The following is a 25,784-nucleotide window of genomic DNA, read 5'->3' on the forward strand; positions in this document are numbered from 1 at the left end:
GCCTCTGTAAGATTTGGACAAAATAAGCATGGAGCTCTGAAGCTATCAGGGAAATGCAGTGGTATGATGACGCTCCTCTTGTTTCCATGGGAAACCATGTCCATAAATTCCAGATAAGAGCAGACTGAGTGACACAACAATGTATGAGCCAACCCACCAGCTGTTTTTGAATTTTTAGCAGCTACAGACATTAATTCTGAGTGAGTAACATTCTTGAATTATAGCTATGCCTTCACACAACAGCTATTTCCGGCTTGATTATAATTGCTTATGAAGACCCATGAATGTCTCAAAAATGGTCTTTTACATGAAGTGAGAGGAACCGTGGTAAAAGGGAAGCAGGAGGGGAAGGGCAGGTGCAAGGCTACTATATAGCTACAATCTCACTCCCTTAAATTGGAAGTGCAGTTTTAGATAACATATACTGAAGATCCCCACTTTGTTCTCCCAGATGTACTCACTCTGACCCAGTTTTTTCTATTTGTGGAAATATAGGCAACTCATGTTAAACCATTTCTTGCTACTTGTCTTTGTTGATTCACAGGCTTGCAGTTTGCAAGTATTTGTTCTAGTCGCAAAAACCAGTTTGATATGCAAAGTAATCACTATCTCACTAACTAATGGTCTCAAATCTAATGCAGTCTCCCTCCTCCTGAGAGTCAGAATTACTGATAACCGTGTAAGGAAAAAAATTATCCTCATAGTTAGTTCAAGGCATTATATTGGCAGCTGTATTCTTCTCCACAAACATGATGTATGAAAAAACAAACAATATTTACTCCAAATACAGTTTAATGCTGCAAAGTATTACATATTTTCCACAAACATTTGGTATACAAACTTAAATGGAGATAGAAGAAACCCCCAAACCCCACACCACTCCTTATACATTTCTTCTTGAGTTGTTAATGACTGTGAATTGAGCGTTTGCCACCACTGAAAAATAAGCATCCTTTCTTGAAAAACCTGAAGTTTAACATTAAAGGAATGATGGATATTGCATGTCAATATTTACAATACACTCACAGTATTGCATCCCACTAAACAGACTAAAATACTAACTAAACCTAAGCACTAGGAACTAAATCACTTCCTGCTGGCAGTAAAGAAAGCATTCTGGGGCTTTAAAACCTGCAGGCACATATAAATCACTTTATACAGCATGTAATGTAATACAGCTCCTTGTGCATTCTCTATCAATCTGTATGATCCAGTGCACAAACCCTTCCATATGCCAATTATATACTTCTTTGGGTACTAATATTATTATTAGTGCAGGTGCAATCTGTAGAACTGTGAATCTTGTAAAAAAATGCAATTTTATTTTTTAAAATTAGTGTAGCTATTTTTGGTTATATAAGTTAATACTAATTTAATGTAAAGTGCAATAACTAAATCTAAAAGTGGTAAGCTGCTGCTACAGTGGAATACACCAACAAGTTTTTCAGTGAAGCTTTGAACAACACATAGCAATATTTGTTCATAAAATCTTCCGCAAAGGGTAAAAAAGAGATTAGATAATAAAAATACAGGACATGATTTTTGGCCTGTTATCTGCATTAATTTACTTCTTCAACAGCTGAATGCCCTTCTGAGATTTTTTAAATTACAAAATTACTTCCTTGTGAGCAGTCAGACTCTGCAGAGTAGAAGACAGCAACTGACAGCAGATTAACTAGAGCCCTGTGAGTCAGAGGTTGCTTTCAAGCAAAATATTAAGTAGAAAGGCTCCAGTCATTTTGAATAGTACATTATGTCTGCAGTTATTAGCTTCCCAAGCAATACTGAAAATAACTTATTTATCATAACATAATAATTTAGCAAACACTATCAAAAAGTCTTACTCAAAGTAGGACCATGTTAGGCATCAGAAAACTTAGCTGGGTTCCAGCCAGCAATCCTATCTTTATAAGGATCTAATAATAGAACTTTTAATACCTGAGAAGTGTCTGAAGCTGAGCATTTCATAATCGGGGGAGAGGAAGGAAAAGGAAAAAAATAGCTGTGTTTCAAAGAGTAACAAACATCACCACATAAATTTTCACAAACAGATTTCATAAAAAATTTTATCACTGTGTGCTAAAAATAGATGTTTCAAATCTACTAGCAAGTGGTATAAATATGTACTATTCCATTGGAAAGGCTTTATGCTGCTTTTATGATTTGGCAGTCATCTGACAGTAGTCTACTCACCCATTTTGAAGGTCTCAAAAAAAAAGTCGTATCTCCCAATTTGCTACAAGAGTATCAGTATACAACTGATACTCTTCTTGCTTTCTAAGCATTAATTTTAATATAAAAGTTTAAAAGGTTTTTAAACTCTTGAAAATTAATTCAGCCCAAAGTTCTTGCTAAAAGCCACTTTCATAAAGATTATACTGTATAGAGTATATTTTTGCATTGATAAAAAACAAGTACGACATGAGACATGTAGGTAAAAGAGAAAATCATATTTCATGGTCAAATACTAAAAAAGGAAATGACACTTATTAATAAAAGTGTACATTCAAAGCCTTATCCCACTTAGAGGTCTGATATTAGTGTTCTGAGGAATGTGAGTAGACCCTTCTTTCTCCAAAACTGCAGCTGTTAGCAGCTATAATTGCTCATACTTGAAAAACATGCCTGGAATTTGCACAATTTTTTTAAACAGGCCTTGTATTAATTGCTTGCAAGAACTACAGCCATTTCTGAACCTCCACACCAATAACCTTAAAACTGAATGGACCTAAAACATCCTTCGTCTTTACAAAATGAACTGAAAACACCCAGAAAATCAGAATCTTTTGCAAGAATGCAAGACTCAGTATCACATTTCATTGCTCACTGAAATCTAGGTCTTCAGCCTGGTTTTTAAGCAGTTATTTACTTTTTTCCTAAGTATAACCAGCAGAGCACTGGACTATTTTTTACATCACTTTGCAATGCACTGGTGAGAAGACAGCTCTTAAATTAGACATGCGGCTAGGCACCTATGCGTTTTTATAGTGTAATCACACTGTCAATCAATGCTGACCTGAGATCTTACTGAAGGTAATGTCCACAATTCTGTGAGCACTTCAATGCCAAATTCAAGACCAAACATGTCTCAAGAGGTAGAGAGGGATTTCTGTGACATTTCTGCAAGAAGGAAATATGCAGCATATAAGTATTCACAGGACAGTGGAAATACAATAAAATCCTTGAACTCTTACCTAGTTTTAAGGACTTCGGTCAGCTCCCTCTGCATTTACACTGCCTAATTGCACTTACAGAGCAATCCAGCTGCAAACTGCAGCTTCATCTCCTGTTGTACTTGGGAAAGCAACCCTGTATTCTGTGATCCAAAGTGATGCACAGCCTGGTGCCACACCAGGCTGGGAATAGCACGGACTTTGAGCACTCTCTTGTGGCCATGTGTAAGTGCAGCAAAATCAGAGCTAAGAAGGACACAGGACGGCATGTAGGCATCTTGGACTGCCTTCTTTTGCTAACAAAGCTACAAAAGAATTGGATCAAGCACCAAAGGTGACCTACTACAAAAAGATCATTCCTTGATCCTGGTATTTGAAAAGAGCTTTTATCAAGAGAAATGCTACATCAAAAACACAGTGCGAAACACAAAGAAGCCATTTTGTTACTTTAGTGCTCAAGTGCCCCCATGTTCTTGCTTCCTCTCTCTTCTTCAGAGAGGAATGAACACACTTCCGTTCTCTTCCTATGACACTTGAAGTGCTGCCTATCTTAGGAAGAAGAGAAAATACAACACTAGTAACTTATCATTATATAAATATTGTCTTTGCTGGAATATAAATTGAAAATCCATCCCCATTCCATGGCTTCCAACTTCATGTAATCTTCACAGATGTTTTTTTGTGTGCGCAGAGGAGGGTGACATAGGGAACTCCAATGAATGCCCACCTTTCACTGGGCCAGAACTTTATGACAGGGCCCTGCTCAGGGATCTCAGAGGCAGCATCGAAGTAAGCAAAGCAGACACATCCCAGATATGCCGCAAGGCAAATCAAAATGTGCCTGAGAACAGCCGGCAAGAAACAAAAAAAAAAGAAGGAAAAAAAAGAATCAGTAATATAAATTCAGTAAAGCAATCAACTGTTTCATCATCCTTTACAATCAGTCTGTCCTTCACCATCTTATCACAAGCCACCCATAGCATTGCTGTCTGTCCATTGCATGGAGGCAAAGAATATAGAGTGCAAGGAAAACTATAAAACTGTAGTTTATCCCTGGTCTAAACAGGCTCCAGCTTTTTGGCTTCTCTACACCTGTCACGTATGTGCAGAAATCTGAGATGGCACCTCAAATAAGTAACTATGATTTGCTGAGTGGTAAAAGAGAAAAGGGATCAAAGCCCTCCACTGCTCCTCCACTTCACCATCATTAATTAATCACTAATCCTCATTCGTCATGAGGATTACAATCATTATCAATGGCAGTTTAAGTTTTCATAGTCACAGCTACCGTTTTTAGTAACCAGTATGGCAAGTAATTCTGTTACAATTAATGAACCTAGTGGCTTAAGACAATTAGGCCTAAGAGATTCCTAAATACACCACTCTGAGTAGCACAGGACTTGTTATGGGCTTATAAAATCTTACCATTAATTCTGTCTAGAACTAACCAGAAATAGCCATCAAGCAGCACAGAAGGGTAATGTGATGAGGATGGATCACATTTGAATTAAATTCTGGACTTTATACACAACACTTACCATACACAGTGCAAATAGGGAAAGTTAAATGAGGACCAGATCTCACAAAACACTTTGTCACTGATCCAGCAGAAAAGTGCTAGCATCCACCAAAGACCCGAAAAGAGACCCAGTTTGTATACTCGCAGGTTTTCACACCTAAGGAGAAAAACATAAATAGTTATAAAACAATGCCAGACACATATCATTATAACGACTCCACTATAAATGTCCTTAACATATGAACTTCATTTACAGTAAGTCTGGCTCTAATGCAAGGCAGAGGTGAGGTAACAAAACAAACCTTTTTATCAGTAGCTGTATTTTGGGTATAATCTTAAATACCAGTGTACCAATGGTGGGTAAACATCAAATTATTCCTATACCTAGGGAGGACTGTAATTAGTGATTAAACAACTAGTCATGCAGCAAATGCTCAGATTTGTTTGTATTTGTACTGTATAAAGACTTCTGTTAATGCTAAGGCATTTATATTCCTCAGTGAGAGGTGCTACTGTTCCCAGCAGCACTAAACCACATACCTAAGCAGATACGCATATGAATCAATTTTGTTTATTTGACGAATAAAACAACATCACTGAGATGAGTACTTATGCGTTCTGACAAAGGAAAGGGTGTGTGTATTAAGAATATGAGGCTTTCCTGGACATGTCTGAAGAAGATAAACATGCAACTGCATCCCATTAAAGATAAGAGGTCTGGCCTCAAACTTAAGAGCTCTTTTAGTCAGGACCTGACTACCTGAATACCAAGAGAAAAAGGCATTTACCCTGCATGGTTCAAAGAATTCAAGGTTGCAAAGGAAAACTGAAGGCTTACTTACCCAGTGCAAGATCTGCCATAGCAATGGTACAGACTATAATGACAGGTTGGCTCAGTACCACCATCACTGGAAATTACTTTTATAAACTTAAGTCTAGATATTGTAGGGCACTCTTGATATTGTAGGGCAAAGAACTACTTTAAGGCAGAAAGACCACACCAAGAAGAGCACAGCCTGCTGATCTCTCCAATACTCCTGGGTTTTCTGAGATCATGATCCACCCATCAGTTTCTTCAGTAACTGTGCTTCAGACAGGGTGAGGACATACTTGCTGAGGAAGCAGGGGACTGCAAAGCCACAGCTTTTACCACAACGAAGAGATGTAATGCAAATACCACCATGGACATGTAGCTTTTGTTTTATTTCTCAACAGATATGGACACTGGTAAGAACTAAAACAGAAGTTGTTAGCTGAAGGTCTAAAAGACAAATTCATGCTGCCCTGTAGTACTCTATTCCGAAGCAAACTGAATCCCACAGATCCTGCACTTCTATTTCCCCTTTCTACACAATGCACAATGTTCTCTGTTTAACAAAAAACAGTTATTCAAATATCAGCATTTTTGCAAACACTTGAGAGCTCCAGTCTTTGCTGGAGCTTCCAGTCCCTTAAATTTGCTATTTAAGGCACACTTAAATACACACTTCCAGCAGCATTATCTTCTAATGTCTTGAAACCCCAAAAAAAGCATTCCAGGTTTTCTTCAAACCAGTGCAATGTTGACTGATTGAATTTTACACTGGTATCTCCCTTTCTAGCCTAAGGAGTATTTTAAACTTTCAACTAGCTTAACCTTCTAGTCAAGGGAATAAAGGAACCTGCGATAACGAAGAAAGGCTCCCCCCACAGTCAGATTTCTAGTAGAAGAATCAAATAATAATGGTCAGACCAGAAACTAGGGTAAACCTTCACTGTTCAAAGCTCAGAAGTCAGCTGAGCAACAACATTCTAGCATCTATCTGCACATGGAAGAAGTTATATTCCTGATGGTAACTCCCTAAATAGCTACTAATTTGATGGCATTATAATCTCAAGGGTTTGGATTAGGAAATTCAAAGGATACACATCCATCTTCCCATTGATACCATCTTCTAGTAGAACTTTTTCTTTTTTTTCTAAGAAACACAGGAATGGATTTGTGGTGACAAAAATGAGAATGAAGTTTAACAATTTCTTTGTCTTTCAAGGACACTTGACTGTCATCTTTTGCTCTTTTGATCACCTCCTACCCACAATACTTCCTAGCCATACACTTTACTTTACCAGGTCCACATCTAAGAATGTAATGCTCTTTTGTGACAATGTTATCTCCTCATCAAAGACAAACATTAAGCAGAAAACTTTTGTTTGAAAACACAGTGGTTCTGATTCCCCAGAATTCTGTACAAAATTGACACAGCCTAGAACAGGATTAGCAAAAAGGAATTTTGGTCTAAAATATCAAAAACTTCAGCATGGAACAGAAGCAACTTCTCCTTTCTTCCCCAAATATTTATTTCACAGAAAAATTTCCACTGCAGACTGCCAGACTTGGATGTGAAGTCCCCTCCCAGCTATGGTAGCACAGAATGGAAAAACACCAAGCCTTTTAAAAAATGCTTAGTTTTCCCCCTGCAAAAGGGGATGAGATGACTCCTTACCTCTCACTTTACAAGAATGTAACCCTTTACATTTTGAAAGGATCAGCATAGCTTAAAATAAAAGTTTGTTATTTGCCTTTTAACTTTGAAATTAATCCACAAATATCAGCAGTATTAAACCATCCCAATGCACAAATTGAGAGGGGTCTATGTTACTTCTGGTCTCTTTTTATTCAACAATTGAAAATGAAGGTCCATCTGTGTCCTTAATTCTCTCTCTTAAAAAAAAAAGACTGTCCAGACATTTTAGTAACATATGACTGTCCTAGGGTGACTTTATGATGCTGGATTTCCTCCCAGATCTGTCCCAAACCAGGAGAATGACCCTGCAGAAAGTTTTAAAAAACAAATTCAATACCAATTCCTAGATTTGAAACAGCAGTACTCAAACTTAGGAGACACTAGCAAATTGTTCTTTCAAGTTTCGCAGGAGCTCATGCCTGGCAAACTGATACGGAACTGACAGACAATACACAGACCATCCAATGCCACAACCAGATGTCCCTTTGCCCTGTCAGTAGCTCCTTTGACTTGCTGTTGTCAAAATGAGACACTACCAATATTGTTCCAGTACTGACCTTGTCCACAATTAATTTGTGTGCTTTTTCCAAGTGTCTTTGACCACAGAAATACACGGAAAGATGTCTAATGAGAAGACTCATGAATACCTTTACAAAACATTGTCTGGAGGGGCTTCCATTGTATAGCAGTGGCAGATCAGGGTAATGTAGCAAACAGAAAAATCTCTACTTTAACAGACACAATCAGAATGAAGACATTTTGCTCTAACTCGTTTTGATGGACATATGCAACATATAAGAGCAAGTGTAAGTTTTAAAATCTTTCTCAGACATTGGAGAAGGACAAGTTCAAATGCTTGTACTCCTCCAGTCCTTTTTGCAGTGAGTGTAGAGACAAAAAAAAAAGTCTCTGGACAGCTGCTGGTATCACTATAACAGAGTAACTGTCTAAAATGTGAAAATTTGTCTCAGGTTCTTCTCTATTTGCATTCTAGTTTTATGATTTGTACAGCCTTGACTAACAACTGTCCTCCAAAATGTAGTGGTTAACCTTATCTTTGTCACCCTGACTCCATCATATTATTCGTATCAGATAACAAAGTCATGCAAGACTCACAGTACGACTTTGGGAGTTGGAACATCTTCCACATGTGCTTGGGCCTTGCTTCACATTCCCACTAGCATCCAGACTGCAACCATGCCATCACCTCACCCTTATGCACACTATACAGAAAAAATGCTGTCCATAAAGCGAAACCTGGGCCCTAATTTCACAATAAATAAACAAGTTTGAGTTAAATCAGGTTGCAGAAAGAGGTACGTTGCTAGAACACAGAAAGTATGTTACCTACTATAATGTCCTAGGAAAAAGAAATCCTTGTAAAAAAAGTCTGAACTGCCAACCAAATTTATATTGGATTTGCTCTTGTATGCAGTGGAAGAATTTCTGATCTGATGACACAAGCACTAAAGCCAGATCTAGTATATCATCTCACAGTGTTCTAAGGATCTGAGAAGTCAACACTGCCTGCATTCTGAAGAATTCTACTTACCTCTTCAACTCAGCAATGAGCAAAGCTGTGCAGGGAACTCCCAGTGTCATTAGTGAGATGTTGTTAATGGCAGGCTTAATGAAGGCCAGGCAGGTGGTAACTCCAGACAGGACACCCACAGCAGCTTTAAATCGGCTCCTGAATAGAATTTATATGGACAGAAAAACTGCTTTTGATTCAAAACTTCAAATAACTAAACCCAGAAATTTCAACGTTATCTTAATATTGTAACAAAATTTAGGTCTACCTCTTCACACAGCACTGCACTTCCTCAGAAATGTTCTGTCTCATCATTCTTCAAGCTTGTAACATGGATTTTTAGAATATTTTCTTATTACTAATGCCCTAACTTCTACTTCTGTTTGAAGTAGGGTCTCAATATATTTGTACAGTAACATTCCATGGCCACAAATGTCATTACCTTCACCTACATTCCATTTGCCTTTTGCTTTAAAGTGTTTCTTTCTGCTGGAAAGCAACAAGTTACTTAAGTAGGAAGTTCTGATCTGACATGAATGTCTTAATGAATAAATACATCATAAATTTGTCATCATAGATAATAACATTTTCAGCATTGAAAATTCAAAGTGTGATGAGGATGAAGAAAGGGAAGATTACAGCTGTGAGCACACAATAGACATAATACTAGAGGATTAGTCAGGCAAAGCAAAAAATTTAAAAGTATTACCTAAACATGTTCTAGGTTAGGGTTTTGTCTTGGATTACAATGTAAGGTGTGTGTTCTATCATCACCTATAGCACCTTCTGATGAGCTGTTAATGGTCAGTCATTTGCAGCAGCTGCCAAATGCACACTCAGCCTAAAGCAGAACCATCTCTGCTCATAGGCCATCAAGGATTCCCCAGAATGAGTCACAGAATTTGTGAGATGCCCCACCCTGGGGAGAGGTACCTAACATTCCTACCTGTATATAATATGGGACTTGGGATACCACGATACCACCACTGGATTCCCAGAGGACAAGAGCTCTCAATAACCACAACTGGAACTCCAGAGAAGGACTGGACCTTTCTACAGGATCACTGCTTGGACAAGACCACATCCATCACTCCAGTGGGATTGCTGCCACCACCCTGACCAACAGGGCGTCCAGGCATATTCTGACTTTGTCAGTTTAAGCCAGTGTTTCTGTACTATCGCCCTCACTGCAAATTTTTCCTGCCAAATTGTAAGTCTGACTTGGAATGGCTCTCAAGGTATTTGTGTGGAGTTAATTCCTTCTGCTGGTTTGCGTTCAAATCAACACAGGTTCATTGCCCAGTGTCTGTACACTTCAGAAAGGAATCAAGATCTTCCCTAAAAAGTAACTGTCTTGAAACATTCTCTGAGAAGTGGAAGGATACAATAGGAACTTTATTCTCAGTATTTACAGTTTGAACACAAAGTTAAACAGAAACAGTATTTCACCCCAAAAGTGTTGTTATTCCTTTAGAACCTAATACTTCAACATCTTGATCCATACTATGAACCTACCTCGCAATATCAGAAGACACTAATGGACAAAATGGAACCTCTCTAGGCTTCTGGGGGCTCATTTACAGGATTTACATAAATTACACATAAATTAAGCACTCTGAATTCTTCACTTGAACTGAACATCTAAGAGTCACACCATAAACCAAAAGACACCAGTAAAGCTTGTTGACAATGTTCTATAATAACACTGCTGTAATATGCAGAATTACTAAATTTACACCAATGCAACAAAGCCATTAAACCACACAGAATGACAGAACATGCTGAGTTGGAAGACACCCAGATGGAGCAACATCTCAGATTTCTAGCCCTGCACAGCACTATCCCCAGGAGTCACACTATGTGCCTGAGAGCACTCTGAACACTTCTTGAGCTCTGTCAGGCTGGTGCTGTAACCACTGCCCTGGGAGCTGTTCTGGTTTCCAACCACCCTCTGGGTGAAGAATTTTTCTCAAACACCCAACATAAACCACCCCTGACTCAGCTTCAGGTCATTCCCTCAGGTCCTGTCACTGGTCAGCACAGAGAAGAGACTGGTTCCTGCCCCTTCCTTTCCCCTCATTAGGGTGTTCGAAGATTGCAATGAGGTCTCCTCTCAATCTCCTCTTCACCAAATGAACAAACCAAGTGATCTCAGCCACTTCTCATACAGCTTCCCCTCCAGATCCTTCACCATCCTCTTCTTCCTCCTTTGGATACTCTCTAACTCATCTAGTTTGATGTATTTCTGATGTGGTGGCACAACCCAGAACTGCCCCAGCTCAGAGCAGAGCAGGACAAACCCCTCCCTTGCCCCGCTGGTGATGCTGTGCCTGATGCCCCCCAGGACAGGGTTGTCCCTCCTGGTTGCTAGGGCACTGCTGGCTGATGTTCAACTTGCCATTGACCAGGACCCCCAGGTCCCTTTTAATGCACTGATTTCAAGTATCTCATTTCCCAGTCTCTCCAAACATCCAGGGTTGCCCCATCCCAGAATCCAGCACTTTCCCTTGTTGAACCCAGGATCGTGATTGCTCTCATTTGTGGAGGCCTCTCTGCCCTCAAGGGATTTAACAGCTCCTCCCAATTTTGTGTGGTCAAACTCAGTATTCCTTCCAGCCCTTCGTCCAAGTGTGGGTAATCCATGAAGACACTGAAGAGAAGTGGGCCATGCACATAGGCTGTATACAGTAATAAAAGGTACACCCTACCCAGTGCAAGTTATTTTGAGGTATAGTCAAGTCTAGGCACCAAACTTTTCTCCATGCATTAGCAGCTTCTAATCTGCCATATTGTCCAGAAACAAACATACAAACCCCCCAACAATCAAACAAACAAACTCAAAAAATTCCTGCAGAGAGTAACAGTGAAAGAGGGCAAAAAGCAGCAGTCTTAGCAATCTTCAGAGAGAACAACACTGATGCTGCAATTCAAGCCTCTCTGTTACCTCAACCTCTTTACTGCTCAAAAGAACAACACAATCCTTTTATGGGGGACAAACCACAACCAAATGCTTTAAACTGGCTATAATGCATTTTTTTTAAACCTGCAAGGGAAAGAAAAAAATCCCTTTACAACAATAGGTTTCTAAAGAAACACTTCATTTTGGAATACCTAAACACCATCTTTGACCACTGTTTTAAAAATTCAGATGAACAATCAACTGACTTCCATAGGTTCACTTGTATGTACACTTCAGGATATACAAAAGGAAGACTGAAAGATGGCTTCTCCTACATTAGCTGTAAGTTATATAATAGTCTCCCTAGAATCGACCAGAACAGACAATCACAGAAGTAAGTAATCTCATCTCATCACCTAAAGTTACAGGACACAAATCCCATTCTCAGCAATGGCTGACTCAGGAATTTTGAACAAAATGGACTGACTGAGATACATGTAACTGGAAGAGAGTAGATTATGAAAAAACAGCAATGATAGTGGTAAGGTTGATAACTTGGTGCCATTATGTGCAGGTTTGGGTGTTAGCACAAGAAGTATCAAAAAACATGAAAGTGTACATGTATCATTTTTATGATTACCTGTCATTTCGAAAAACTCTAGGCAGGTATCTCCTAGGGAACCACATGGCAAGAGCACACATCAGAACCCAGAGAATAGCCAGCTCATCCAGCATCTGGCCTAAAAAACTGAGGGTGGCGTGAAAATAAACAGATCCAATTCCTGGAAGAATGAATCAAGAGACAGTATTATGAACAGTGGCAGTACCGTAATAGACTGAAACCCCCTGCTTATGCTCAGAACTTCACAGGAAATGGTAGCTACAATTTGATTTAGAAAAGGTTATAAAAACCACCAACTTTGCTAAGAAGCAATCCAAGTCATCATATCCTTGTTAATAATGAAGAAAAGTACACTACAAAAGTATGCTACAAAAGTAGCAGCTAAAAATGACAGCTCCTACTAGGAAAGATGTACATGAAGAAACATGAGGTGGAAAAGTGTAAAGCAAAACAAATTAAGAAATTAATGCCAAATGCTGCTTCGGAATTTTCTCAATAGCACAAGAATGGGTAAGACAAAGAGAAAAAGCTGCATCTTATGACTACTCCACGATACAGATTTACAGGTGGAAATTGTCACACTACCCCAGAGGGCTCTGATTATCCCCTTGATGTGCCTCCAGGAATGAATAAACTTCAGAATCTCACATGTACATCTTTGTGCTTCTCAGTACAATGAAAACCCTATTCCTCTCTTGAGTTGCCCTGGCATTTCAGCTCTCATTTAAGCAAAGAAGGTCAGCACCGCTTACTGACTGAGTAAACCCAAGTGTAAAATATCTCGTGGTTCTTTTTTTTAGGGCTGAGATTAATGAGCAAGAGACAGTATTCCTGTTTGGAATCACAGATGTTTATTATTTTTTATCTATGTTATATTTTCACAAACTGTGAGTCTTTTAACACACTAAGCTAATAAACTAAAAGTGGAGCCTTAGATCTTTTTCTACAAGGTTTTTTGAGTGTAAACCACTCAATTATAAAATGCTAACTAATTTATTTTTACTTTTAACTCAATAACTAAATACCTGTCTTCCACACTGCAGACTATTCTACTCTATTACACAATATCACCCAAACCCATGAAGAAGGTGAAAAAGCAAGACAACCTTATGCCCTAAAACTTTCATCTTGCTACATATGTATTACTATATCTCAAAACTTTAAATTCTAAATTTTCTACTATGTGATATAACACACTTTTATTTAAACTACATACTCACATTTTTAGCTCTGTCATTTAATTTTGGAAGCTTTTTCTATGGCTTCAGGTTAAATACAGTGTTCTCTTGTGGGTTAGTGTCTGTCAGCACAGAAAGCCTGAAATTCTCTGTGGTCGGGGTTCTAACACCCGAACACATAAAAAAGAAAGTATGCAAGGAAGGACTGGAAGGGAACAGAACTATGGTCAAAATTCCCACCAAACTGAGTTTGAAAAGGCATTTTCCCTACAGAAACTATGGCTGCTTTGGCTTTAAGCAAGTACAAGCAAATTCTTCCACAGATGTCAGGATTGCTTTGTTTTAAAAAACAGCTGAGAACAAGTAGGAAAAACTGATGTCCTCTCTCAGTTCACACACGAATTGGCAAACACAGAGTAATCAACTTACCAACCACGACTAGCAGAATCCATATTAAATATATTCCACTGTTGAAGCAGATTGCATACTGACGGAACAAGCACATACATATGGGCGGTAAAACGAAAAACAAGACGTTGCTTATCTAGGAGAAAAAAAACAAACAGTCTCACAAAGACAGAAAATAAACAAATCTTAAATATCCACAGGCTTTCTATAATAACATTTTAGCATTCAGTGAAGCCCCAGCTCAACAAATTATGACATCCATGTTTCTGCCTATGCTTTAGCTTTTTGCAAAAGCATCAACTTGTTTTGTTCAACATCATTAAATTAGTAACAGCATAAAAACTTTCAGCAATGTAAAATGTAGCTAGTTGATTCAAGTCACTTCGCAAAGGAGTTGTATTGAGAACCTACACTCAAGACTGGCAATTCAGAAAGCGTACAAGATCGAGCTATTGAGACCAGTGACTTGCCCTCTCAATGGCTATCAAGCCTAACTTGGAAAAAGCACTAGAAGCATTAGGCAGAGTTAGACAAGCTCTCTGGAAGTCAATTTACTGAGCAATAGTTGCTGTCTGGAATGGCTGAAATCTGCTAGGCTAAAAGAGTTAGAACCCTTTTTGTGAAGGGTAAAGAGAGCCTAGAGTTTTTAAACTTTAATTTTTTCCCTTGGTTCTCCACTACAAAACATGATTGAAAACTAGTCATAGGAAGGTGGAAAGGCTATAATTCAGATCACTGGTAGGGTTTTTTTAAATGTATATGTATGATTTGAATGAAGGCATGTTTTCTGTTTTTTCTTGCTTACAAACAGTCTAAAGTATGATTCTGTGGATACTGAAAGCACTTTACTATAAATTAGCAGGAACTGTCATTGTAGTAATGATCACTTGGTTCTTTCCAGGAGCTGCCAGTGCTGAGGGCCAGACACTGCACAGTAACTGAGAAGTTATAAAAACACTACGTTACTGCTTCACAACGGGCCAAAGGACAGGAGAGGTGTCCAGCCTCCACTTTTTAATGTTTTCCTGCTTAGCCCAAGCACAAGAGAAAATCACACCCAGCAGTACTACTCTGAAGCTAATGTAGAAAACTACTCTGGGTCAAGAACATTCCATTGGGACAGATTGTCTCTTCACAGAGACTTACAAACTTGTACCTACAATAATGAAAATTCAGTGCAGAAATAATTCAAGAATAATGTAGGAATTTTTTCATTCAGCTACTGCTGTCAACCTCTTAACATGATCTGAGAAAAGATTTTAAGAGGCAGATCAAGTTGTTTTAACTCATGTAAAGCAACCTACACATTCAACAAAACAGGTTCACCTGAGCAACTTCCATTCACAAAAAAAACCCACCCGGTCTCCATGCAGCAGAGACTGTCAGCAAAGTTGTGAATAGAGTCAAGGACCAGGATCCCAGTGCCTGATGTGTTGGTACATACACAGAACAGGAAGCATACCTGCTTTCCTCACTCCAAAGCAGGTAGGAAGCATATACAGCAACAGCAGGGATGATGGAATATGAACAAGTCCCCTGGGGGCGTGGGAATGCTCTATGCATTTTAGGCTTTTATACACCTTTAGGCCACAGGGAAGTGTCAAGGAGCGAAAATAGGTGGTTACAAACCAAGTGGTTTGGACGAAAACTTTTCCATCTCTACAGCTGAAACTGACCAATGAAGAAAATCAGATCAGGCGAACACAGTCTATCAAAATTTGGCTAGAAAGTTCTTATTCCACCTAGGAACAGGATGATAAAGGACACACTAGATCTACTTACCACAGCTGTAGCAATGTAGATTTATACAAGTGATTAGCCAACAAGGGAGCACTTCTGTGCTATGGTAGTGCTTCTCTTGCAGTGAACTCCCACTCATGCTAAGGTCCTGTCTGCAAATGCAAGAAACCCCTTGCAAACTGGAGCCTGAGCATGACTTACACTCTTCGTGTGGCCATCAGGATAATTTCCTAACATCTCAGAAGCTGAAATAACTGTAGTACTAAAAATTTCAATATTAAAGTATTGCTTCAGAAAGCATGGCTGCAGAAAGTACGCTGCATGTGCATTTTTTGTTATTACACAATTAGCCCACATGATTTGGTAATGTACAATTCAAATACTTCGATAGTTATGATAAGTGCAAAAATTTACATCAGTAGTACATGAGATTTCTGCATCTGCAAAAGGCAATAATTAAATGTTATAGTTCTGGAAAACAGGCAAATAGCCCATCAGTAACATTCCATTCTTTTGGCTTCATGCAATTCTGGCCCTTCAGTCTGAATTTTCAGCTAATTAATTATATTATAGAAATTCATGACATAGGCCCATAGGATACAGAGAATGGGCTTGCTTAGATCATGATCATGCAACTTCACTCACATCTGTGTGAAGTCTTGACACGGTTTGTTTCCTGCAGTCGTACCAAAGCTCATGTGTTTGTCACTATTGGTTACATCTCCCAGAGAGCAGCCGCAGCATTCAACTACCACAGAAACCTACTGCACCATGTCTTCCTGAGCAGAAAGCAAAACTGGACTAAAGCAGCTCCCAGTAACATCAGAGATTGTGTATTCTCCATATCCTAGTACCTAAACATCACATTCACATACACTAAAACTCTTCAGTGGTAAAAAAAGATGCTGTAGGGAGAGCACAAGCATTGCATCACACTCTTGAGATTGCCTCTTAACTTTTTAAAACTTTTATTTCCATGCCACTAGGGGACAAAAGAAGAATAAAACCCTGGCAATTCCCTTCATAAATGGAAATTACAATAACTACATGCAACATATTGAATTGCTAGGTATTGACTTTCCCAACCAACAGGAAAAAAAAAATACTCTCTTCAGGTATTTAAAACGTAAGCAGCATCTTCTATTTTGCAAATACCTCTTCACAGGAAAGATTATTTTGATCACATGGAGGCTTTTGTTATGGTCTGACGTAGGGTTACTCCACATCAGCACACATTACTTTATTAATTTCAGAAGAAAAAAAAAGGAAAAAAATAGGTTTTTTTTAAAGCTATTCCTCCAATCTGAGCTACAGAGTGTTTTGTGGCCTCTTTACTGAAAAAGTGTAAGACCTAAATCACTTTAGCTAGACAAAAGTCATGTTAACTCTAGCCTGTGTATGTTTTAGAAAATTAGTCTGATCAATTTAGAGAACACCTCTGAACAGATTTCTCCTACTGATTTAATCTCAACTAAATCAGTTGAGTGCCTTGGTTTAAGTCCCACCAGAATAAATAACTATTTTTAAAAAAAATACGTTTCAGATAAACTGCTACAGCTTTGTGCTTACGTGAATATTGTGAGGCCTCAACCACAACTCTGACCTCAGCCATGGCAGTGTAAAATACGGATTAACAAGGTATTAATCTAAAGCTTAATGACCCAGATGCCAGAATCAGGTCTGCTGGAGAGTGCTTCCTAGCTCTTCAAGAGTTTGAATCAGTCAGAACAAACTCCCCCTAGAAGGAATAAAATTTAGATGCCACCGAAGGAACTTTTAGAGTAGGGCCAAAACTTCATAACTGTCCTGTAAGGATCTGGTTTTTTTGAGGACACAGTTGCATAACCCTTTCGATCCACTGCAATTCAGTGTTTTTTCAGAAGTTCCTAATACAGAACTCAAGTCCTAACAATGATTTGGGATAACTGAAGAGAGCCTAAACATGACTATCCTCAACATTGCCTCTTTATTTCCTCCCCTTTCACTGTACAGCTTAGATCTGTATACAGCTGCCACGACACAGCAGGCTTTAGGGCAAACTTCCGTGTCTGTCTACCTGTCATTATTCAGTTATTCATCTGGACTCAAGTGTATCTTCTAGCATTTTGGCAAGCTAGAAATACTACTGCTGATCAGCTCAGTAGTGTTGTGATTTAATCCCACCCAGCAACTAAGCAATACCTAGCTGTTTGCCCACTCCCTTCACAGCAGGATGGGGGAGAAAATCAGAAAGGTAAATGTGAGAGAACTTGTGGGGGTTAAGGTAATAACAGTTCAATAGGGAAAACATGAGTTGTTCACACAAGTAAAGTGAAATAAGGGATTCATTCCGCACTCCCCATGGACAGGCGTATGTCCCCCATCCCCAGGAAAGCAGACCCCCATCACACGGGAGAGTGACTTGAGAAGACAAACACCACCACCCTAAAGGCCCCAACTGCTTCCTTCTCCTTCCTGCAGCTCTACATGCTGATCATGACACCATACCTATAGCCTGGGAAATCCACTGAGTCAGCTGGAATTAGCTGTCCCAGCTGTGTCCCCTCCAAAAGTTTTCTGCATCCCCAGCCCACTTGTTAGTTGGGTGAGGTGAGAAGCAGAAAAGGCTTGAATAAGCCCTGCTTAGAAGTAATGAAGACGCACCTGAGTTATTAACACTGTTTCCAACACAAAACATAACCCCATATCCGTTCCTATGAGGATAATTCACTCTACCCCAGACTGAGCCAGCACATAAAGAAGGATACCCCCCCTGTGTAGCTGGCTACAAATCACATTTGCTGTCTTCGAAAACTTGTTTATCCCAACCTTTTCCTCCCTTTGTTTTTGGTTCTTACACAGTGACATCAGACACACAAAAAAAGCCAACAATTTCCCTCACACACCCTCAAAATTCTTCAGTGGCACAGACCAGCCACCATCTTTAGGACCTTGGTAGTTAAGCACAAGAAAAAATCAAGTTAGCAATGTTAACAATTCACCATAGAATTACTTGCTCTGTATGTGCAGAACCTCCTATGATACAAACTCTAGTAGGGGAAGCCAGACACCTACTTCTTCTTCCACTATGTGTTGTCAGTCAAAAAAACATGGCTTGAAAGGGAAAGAGGATGGAATTTGGGGGAAAAAAAAGCCCTGTACACTTTAAAATATAAAAGAGACAAAGCAGAAGCTCCAGCTCCTCATCTGCGCACACACCACCTCCTATAGAACAGAACACACCATTTGCAGGTTTGCTCATGGACAGGTGATTTTCGTGGAAGGGTAAACTAACCAAAAGCCCAATGGATTATCTTATTCTAATGGATCTGTCACTGCCATTCTTTACATCAAGAGGATGTCAGAAGCATGGCTCCCTTTCCAAGCTGTGTGGTACAGGGCAGTCTGGCTCTGCTACTGTGGTTGTTTTTTTAAGTTCTCTCCAGCAGCTGAAAGGTACTGGAAAGGTGAGAGAAGACTGGGGGGTAAACCATGACTAACTGGAAGGAAGCAACTATTTATACTAATATAGCAACTAACATATTCCTCTTCTCCATTATTTCTCTTCCCTCTCATACCATTCTTCAGTTGCTCTTTCAAACAGATACCTCCTCCTCTTCCAAAAATACATTCCTGACTTCATCCTGCAACCTAAAGGCAGACTCTCCATGAAAGCTTTGCCTTCCCGGAGCCAAACATGTTTGGGAGAAACCCAGTTTTGCCTCCAAACACCAAGGCACTTTTTTACCTTGACCCATCACTACTGTGCACACCCATCAAGGTGCTGACACCTGTTTGTGCAAAACCACGGCAATCTAGCACCAAAAATTCGGTGCTTGGCCACCACAAGTCTCGACAAAGACAAGGACAGGGCCTGCTACACACTACTTACCGCTGGTAGTATGACTAGTAAACCTCCCCATTTTATACCTGAAAAACTAGGTAAAAATGCCTTATTTTTAAGCACGCCAGCAAGCGAAGAAGTCGACAGCCATTGGAGAGCACGCTACAATCCCAAGAAAACAGGGATTTTTGCCTCCTCTCCTTAGGAGACGGAGCTGGCAGGCAGCAGGGACCTGCCCGCCGCCGCACGCTCGCCCACCCGCAGTCCCCCGGCGCCGAGGCGGCCGCCGCTCCCGCTCCACCGGGCACCGCCGCCGTACGCACCGTGTTGTAGAACTCGGCGATGGCGGGCACGATGGTATAGTTGTCCTCGCACCAGTCCACCTCCGAGCTGCCGGCTCTCAGCGGGTCCCACCACAGCAGCGCGCCCATCGCGCCAGCCCAGCCGCCGCTCCAGCCCTGCCCTGCGGCGCTGCGGGGCGGTGACCGCGCCGCCACCTCCCCTCCCCGGCCCAAGGGGCGGGACGGCAGCGGGCCGGCCCTCCACGGGCGGAGGTCGCGGGGCTCCGCTCCGCTTGGGGTGCCTGCGCCTGTCCCGAAGGTGCCGGGCGATGGGACCGCTAGCTTCCCGGCGGGTTTGAGCAGCCAGCTGCTCCACAGGCCCACGCTCGCCTCCCTTGTGCTTAGAGATATCTCACACAGAATCACAGAACTGTTACGTGGAATGGATCTCTGGAGATCATCCAGTCCAACCCCCCTGCCAAGGCAGGGTCACCTAAAGCTGGTGACACAGAACACGTCCAGGTGGGTTTTGAGTGTCTCCACAGAGGCAGACTCCATAGCTTCCCCGGGCAGCTGTCCCAGTGCTCTGCCACCCTCAGTGTAAAGAAATTCTTCATGTTAAGGTGAAACTCCCTGTGTTTTAGTTTAAGGCCATTACTCTATGCTGTGCCACCGGGCACCACTGAAAAGAGTCTGGCACCACCCTCTTGGCACCCACCTTTGGGATGTTTCTATGCATTGATGAGATCTCCTCTCAGTCTTCCCCAGACCAAACAGGCCCAGCTCCCAGAGTCTCTCCTCACAAGAGAGAAGCTCCAGACCCCTGACCATCCTTGTGGCCCTCCACAGTAGCTCCGTGCCTCTTCCGTGCTGCGGAGGCCAGAACTGGACACGGGACACGGTCTCAGTTCCAGCCGTGTTTTGGAGAGGAGCGGCCGCTCCCCCACGCCCCTGCTCCCGAGCGCAGGACGCGTTGGACACAGCTCCGGCAGGGAGCCGGGAAGCCCATCCCGGCAGGAGCCGCTCAAACAACGCGCCTTCCCCTGAAAGCCTGTGAGTCGCGTACTGATGGCGCTTCTTTTTACAAGTGCCAGTGCTCCCAGCCCCGGAGCGCCTGCGTGCTGTTCCACGGGCCGTTCCTAAGGAACACTCTCCGCGGCGAGCGGCACCTCCAGGGACCAATGAGAGAGGCCCGGGCCTACCCCAGGCAGGAACCAAGTGCCCGAAGCAGGGCGCGGGTAAGGGCCGGGGCCTGCCCGCGCACCGAGGCCACGCCCCTCGCCGTGAAAGCCTCGCTCACCATTGGGCAGCCTCGGTCACGCGGGGCGCGGGTGATACTGCTCTCGCGAGAGTTTCTGGGTGTATGTAAGAAGTGCGGGCGGAAGTACGGCCTTTTCCCGCGGTGTGGAAGCGCGAGCAGGATGAAGGTAGGGCCGCATCGGGCCGCCGCCGCGGCCGCGCTCGGGTAGGGGGGGCTTGGGCTCCCCCGCCCCAAATGGCCGCCAGGCTACCTGCAGAGCCGCCGTTAGTGGCCGATGGCACTTGGCGGCGGGGCTGGAGCGTAGCTGCGGGGCGGATGGGAGTGGATTGCGGGTGGGCCCCGCTCCATCGGCCGGGGCTCTGCTGCCGCAGGCCTGCGGAGCGCCGGGCTTCCGGAGCGGCCTCTTGGTTCGGAAGGGTTTTTGCCGGTGAGAGGCCTGTGTACGATTTTAGGGCCTGTTAGGGAGGTGCCGTGGGTGCTGTTCCCGAGGCAGTGGCGGCAGGCAGCTCTGCAGCGCTGCGCTGTGCAGCGGCCCCAGGGAAGCACAAGTGATCCCTACGGCAGGTGTTGTTCCTGCAGTGACTTGTGCGTCTGTCTAACGCGGTGTCTGCTATGAGAGGTTTGTAGGAAGAGGAGAACACAGGTTTCTGTTGGCCGCATTCTGTGATTGATCCCTGACTGCTATAATGTCAGTTTTCTGTGCGGCTGAACGAATTGTATAGCCTGGTGTGGGCGAGCATAGACCTCCCTGCCTTGGGTCTCTAAATGTGATGACAGGTTTTTTGGTGAGCTTTTGTGTAAGCAGCTGCGGAATTCCAGCTTTAAAATGTCAAGCTCAACCATCAGATAAATTCTGACTTGTTAAAGTTTTACTTAAAAGTTTCAACCAAATGCTTTTGGGTTTTGTCTTTTTTTTCCTTTGTTAGCTCAACATCTCTTTCCCGGCTACTGGCTGCCAAAAGCTCATTGAGGTAGATGATGAGCGTAAGCTCAGGACGTTTTATGAAAAGAGAATGGCCACGGAGGTGCTGGCTGATTCCCTTGGTGAGGAGTGGAAGGTAAGTAGTGCAGAAGATTGTGTAAAAATTACATTTGAGGAGCTTAAAACACGAAGTGACTCAAGTACGCACTTGCCACGCTGTAGTGCTGTGCATTTGGCAGTCAGGTTGAAAGTTTATCTTGCTGTGTGTGTGCTGAACTTCCTGGTTAGGCTAGCCTCTTTTGGTATTTCATCTGAGTGCGGGGTTTTTCGTTGTTTGAGTGCTGTCTCTTGGTAGTCAGGATAAGTTTAATCCACAGTGTAAAGGTCTGTTCAAAATTGACTTTGTTTAAACAGCTGCTAATGTATGGGAAAAAATATGTTGGGCCTGGTGGGTGAAATTTTCCTGGCTTGGAATAGTTAACGTTAATATGGATACACAGCTGCATTTGAGGAACGTGATCTTTCCTGCTGCTGTCTTCGCAAGGAAGATGGTCAAACCCATATTTTTCCTTTTATCCTGTGCATCACTATTCTTGAAACTCCTGTGTTCTGGGTAGATTTCCAGTTTGTCAAGATAACTGACTTCAGTTACAAGTGCTACACTTGTGAGAAATCCAGACAATAATTGTAAAAGATTTTGCACTGTGTTACTTTCCAACAAAATGTCAAAGGGATGTGAATCCCACTAAATGTAAATTTTAGTGTACGGAGATATTTGTTATATTTCTTGAGTAAAATTGCTGAATTGTTCCAAAGGTGTTGGTTAGAGTTGTTTGCACTAGCAGTAACAGTGATGTATTATGGATGTGCTGCTCTGTTGTTCCGTGCAGTCTGTTGTGCTGTCTCCTACCTCCCGAGGTAATAAAGACAGGAGTAACTCAGAAATGTTTGTGTTCACAGGGATATGTTGTCCGGATAAGCGGTGGCAACGACAAGCAGGGCTTTCCCATGAAGCAGGGTGTCCTGACTCACGGACGTGTCCGCCTTCTGCTCAGCAAGGGCCATTCCTGCTATCGCCCCAGGAGAACCGGCGAGAGGAAGCGCAAGTCTGTCCGTGGCTGCATTGTTGATGCAAACTTGAGTGTCCTGAACTTGGTCATAGTGAAGAAGGGTAAGTTGTGTGGAATGGAAATGGCAGTCCAAATTTCAGAGTGTGAACATGTCTTAGGAATTCCCTGAGAGTTTTGCATTCTTCTAATGCTAAAATTGGTCACTAAAACACTTCTTGTTTCTGCCACCAATCTGACAGTTCAAAGGAGCCAAGGGTAACTGGGGTAGTGCTATTGACAGGTGAACCCCAATACCTAGGGTTATTCAATACCTTGAATTCTTACATATGTCAAACTTAGCAGTTTGCTGCTGAACCCGGTGCTCAGCAGTGTAATGATTAGCATGTTTAAACTTAAATTCCCAAAGGTGAAAAGGACATTCCTGGGCTGACTGACACAACTGTGCCCCGTCGTCTGGGTCCCAAAAGGGCCAGCAGGATCCGCAAGCTGTTCAACCTCTCTAAGGAAGATGATGTTCGCCAGTATGTTGTGAGGAAGCCTCTGAACAAAGAGGGTAAGAATTCCCAGTAGTACAGCTCTTTGGGTTTCTGTAATTACTGCTGACATGTCCAGCTACTACACTGAATAAAGCACAGTTAATAGCGTATCTAGGAAGTTGACATTCACTATATCTAAGCTTTGTCAGCTGTAAGTTTTGGGGAAAAAAGTATGAGTTTCTTGGTTGCCTTGTTTCCTTCACTTTCTGCCGTGTTTTGTTACAGTTTGTTCTTAAATGTCCAGATACTCCAGATCTGGAGTAATTTTTACTAGTGTCTCTAAGAATAAGCCAGAAGTAGTTACTAATAAAGTTAAATACAAGGTGGGATATTGTTAAAACTTTTATGGTGTGGAGGAAAAGGCAGTGTAGAGAGATGCTAAGATGTTTTTCTCCCTGCTTATGGCTGGCAGTCTAAAATGAGGTTCTTTGGCAGGGCACTGCTCTGCTTACTATGTCTCTTGCAGTGTAAGGTTTTAATTTTATTTTTTTTCTGCTTTTGATTAGGGTAAAAAAGTGTGTTTCTTTGAAGACTATGATAAGACTTGAATACTGCTAAGTTTGTTTGGGAAAAGAACACATTGTAGGAAATGTTCTTCTCCATTAAAGAATATGATCCTGGTGGACATCAGACTGGTATATGACTGCTAAAGTCTGTCAGGATTGCTTAGTGAAATTTTATTTTACAGATGTGTATTGTATTTTACAGATGTACTACAGTAGCCTGTTTTGTTTGCTCATTGTGTAGGTCTGTTGGGATAAACAATGTCAAACCTAAGTAAAATTGTACATGGCTTTTTAATGCTGGAAACGGTGGCTTGCTCTGGAAGCTATGTAATGAACTCCTTTGTTACTAAAAAATCTTGGCTAGGGGGAGTTACAAGAGACAGGCCTGCTGAGAAGCTAGGAATTTACATTTCATTTCTCATAACAAATTATTAGCATTCAGTCAGTATGTTGTTAATGCTGCATCTGGTGATAATTGATCATTTTTCCTGTACAGTCTGTGAAGATGTTGGACTGTAGCTGGTGTAACATGTAGCACACTACATAGTGTTACCTTAACAATAAATCAAACTTACACTTAAGTTGTCTAGATGAGGCCTGTGACCTGAAGGCACTCTGCCACTTCAGCTCATCTGTAATGATTTTTAGGCAAGAAACCCAGAACGAAGGCTCCTAAGATCCAGCGACTGGTGACTCCTAGAGTGCTGCAGCATAAGCGCAGGCGTATTGCCCTGAAGAAGCAGCGCACTCAAAAGAACAAGGAGGAAGCTGCAGAGTATGCGAAGCTGCTGGCCAAGAGGATGAAGGTATGTTTGCTATTTTAGCTCAGTTGTATAGAATATAACTCATCTCCCAGAATCAAGGAATTTGGCAGACGGGAGTGTATGCCAAACAAAGAACAGAGCTGCTCTCTGTTCTTCTGCTCATTTTGAATGTAAGTGCCCATACGTGAGTATAAACATACCTGGTCAGTTGGGGTTTTTTGAACCTCTTTCGTGTTTCTGTGAGTCATAGAGCAATAGAGATTAATCTATTAGGTCCACTAATTTGAGAACTTTCTTTAAAGAAACTAAACAGTTCTGGCCTCCAAGGATATTTTTTTCCCTAGCTATTTTAGTTCAAATGAATTTTGGTTTAACTTAAAGACGGCACAAGCATTTGAGTGGTTGTGTGGCAAAATGGGATTCAGCAGTTGATCTGGATGGATGCTAAGTTGGCAAGAATGTGCTTGTTAACATGTGTTTTCCCCTGCTCCTAAAACTGCAATGACTGCTGAAGCAGTTCTGTAAGCAGTACAGTTGGAATATTTAGCACGGTGCTTCCTGAATTTCATGGCTTCCAGATAGAAACAGAGAAATGCACCTTTGGTGTATTGAGAACTCTGCATCAGTTTCTTAACTGAAGTTTTGGGTGCGTACTGTGCAAAGACACAATCTGTGGTGGCTTGGATACTTGCAGAATTCTTTTGACCTGTAGAAGTGAAATTATTTTGCTCTATTGACTTATAGAATCAATTCAATCAAGTTGTATTTTCCCTAGTTTGTTCCTTGGTAGACGTTGAAGTGCTTGATACATCTCCATACTCTGTGCCTTTCAGGAAGCCAAGGAGAAACGCCAGGAGCAGATTGCCAAGAGGCGCCGGCTTTCTTCTTTGAGAGCTTCCACATCCAAGTCTGAATCAAGTCAGAAGTAAAGATGTTGTACCTGATACTAAAAAGACGTTGTACATTGAATTACCAATAAACTCCTTTGGTGGCGAACTTCCAGTATGAGACTTTGTAGTGCATGTTGTTACTGGCAATTTCTTAAAC

At 41.7% G+C, this 25,784-nt stretch overlaps 2 protein-coding genes across 3 annotated transcripts; one reads left to right on the forward strand and one right to left on the reverse strand.

Annotated features, from left to right (window-relative positions):
• Nucleotides 1-774: 774 nt before the first annotated feature.
• On the reverse strand, nucleotides 775-20,986 carry ACER2 (alkaline ceramidase 2). Of its 2 annotated transcripts, none has more exons than XM_023943462.2 (6): nucleotides 20,397-20,986; nucleotides 13,856-13,970; nucleotides 12,267-12,408; nucleotides 8,749-8,886; nucleotides 4,712-4,849; nucleotides 775-4,014 (listed from the first exon to the last, which is right to left on the reverse strand). In XM_023943462.2, exons 1-6 carry the CDS (start codon nucleotides 20,415-20,417, stop codon nucleotides 3,828-3,830), a joined length of 741 nt encoding a protein of 246 aa, XP_023799230.1. In that variant the 5' UTR covers nucleotides 20,418-20,986; the 3' UTR covers nucleotides 775-3,827. The 2 variants fall into 2 exon arrangements, with proteins under 2 accessions (XP_023799230.1, XP_086723725.1); XM_086867599.1 differs by lacking the exon at nucleotides 20,397-20,986 and adding an exon at nucleotides 19,721-19,899.
• Nucleotides 20,926-25,739, forward strand: RPS6 (ribosomal protein S6). Its single transcript, XM_023943461.2, has 6 exons — nucleotides 20,926-21,105; nucleotides 21,866-21,997; nucleotides 22,822-23,032; nucleotides 23,338-23,484; nucleotides 24,622-24,779; nucleotides 25,571-25,739. Exons 1-6 carry the CDS (start codon nucleotides 21,100-21,102, stop codon nucleotides 25,664-25,666), a joined length of 750 nt encoding a protein of 249 aa, XP_023799229.2. The 5' UTR covers nucleotides 20,926-21,099; the 3' UTR covers nucleotides 25,667-25,739.
• Nucleotides 25,740-25,784: the final 45 nt, after the last annotated feature.

Source organism: Cyanistes caeruleus, chromosome Z (assembly GCF_971803275.1).
Source record: "Cyanistes caeruleus chromosome Z, bCyaCae1.hap1.1, whole genome shotgun sequence".
NCBI classification, from domain to species: Eukaryota; Metazoa; Chordata; class Aves; order Passeriformes; family Paridae; genus Cyanistes; species Cyanistes caeruleus.

What these genes read in the sequence shown, in the direction of transcription:
- RPS6 (XM_023943461.2), top strand. An exon ending in GAAGCCTCTGAACAAAGAGG is followed by an intron (nt 23,485 to 24,621) that starts GTAAGAATTCCC and finishes AATGATTTTTAG; the next exon opens with GCAAGAAACCCAGAACGAAG. An exon ending in TGCTGGCCAAGAGGATGAAG is followed by an intron (nt 24,780 to 25,570) that starts GTATGTTTGCTA and finishes TGTGCCTTTCAG; the next exon opens with GAAGCCAAGGAGAAACGCCA.
- ACER2 (XM_086867599.1), bottom strand. Translation starts at nt 19,828, where the DNA reads ATGGGCGCGCTGCTGTGGTGGGACCCGCTGAGAGCCGGCAGCTCGGAG. An exon ending in GATTCTGCTAGTCGTGGTTG is followed by an intron (nt 12,409 to 13,855) that starts GTAAGTTGATTA and finishes TCATTCTTCCAG; the next exon opens with GAATTGGATCTGTTTATTTT. An exon ending in CTCATTGCTGAGTTGAAGAG is followed by an intron (nt 4,850 to 8,748) that starts GTAAGTAGAATT and finishes TTTTCTCCTTAG; the next exon opens with GTGTGAAAACCTGCGAGTAT.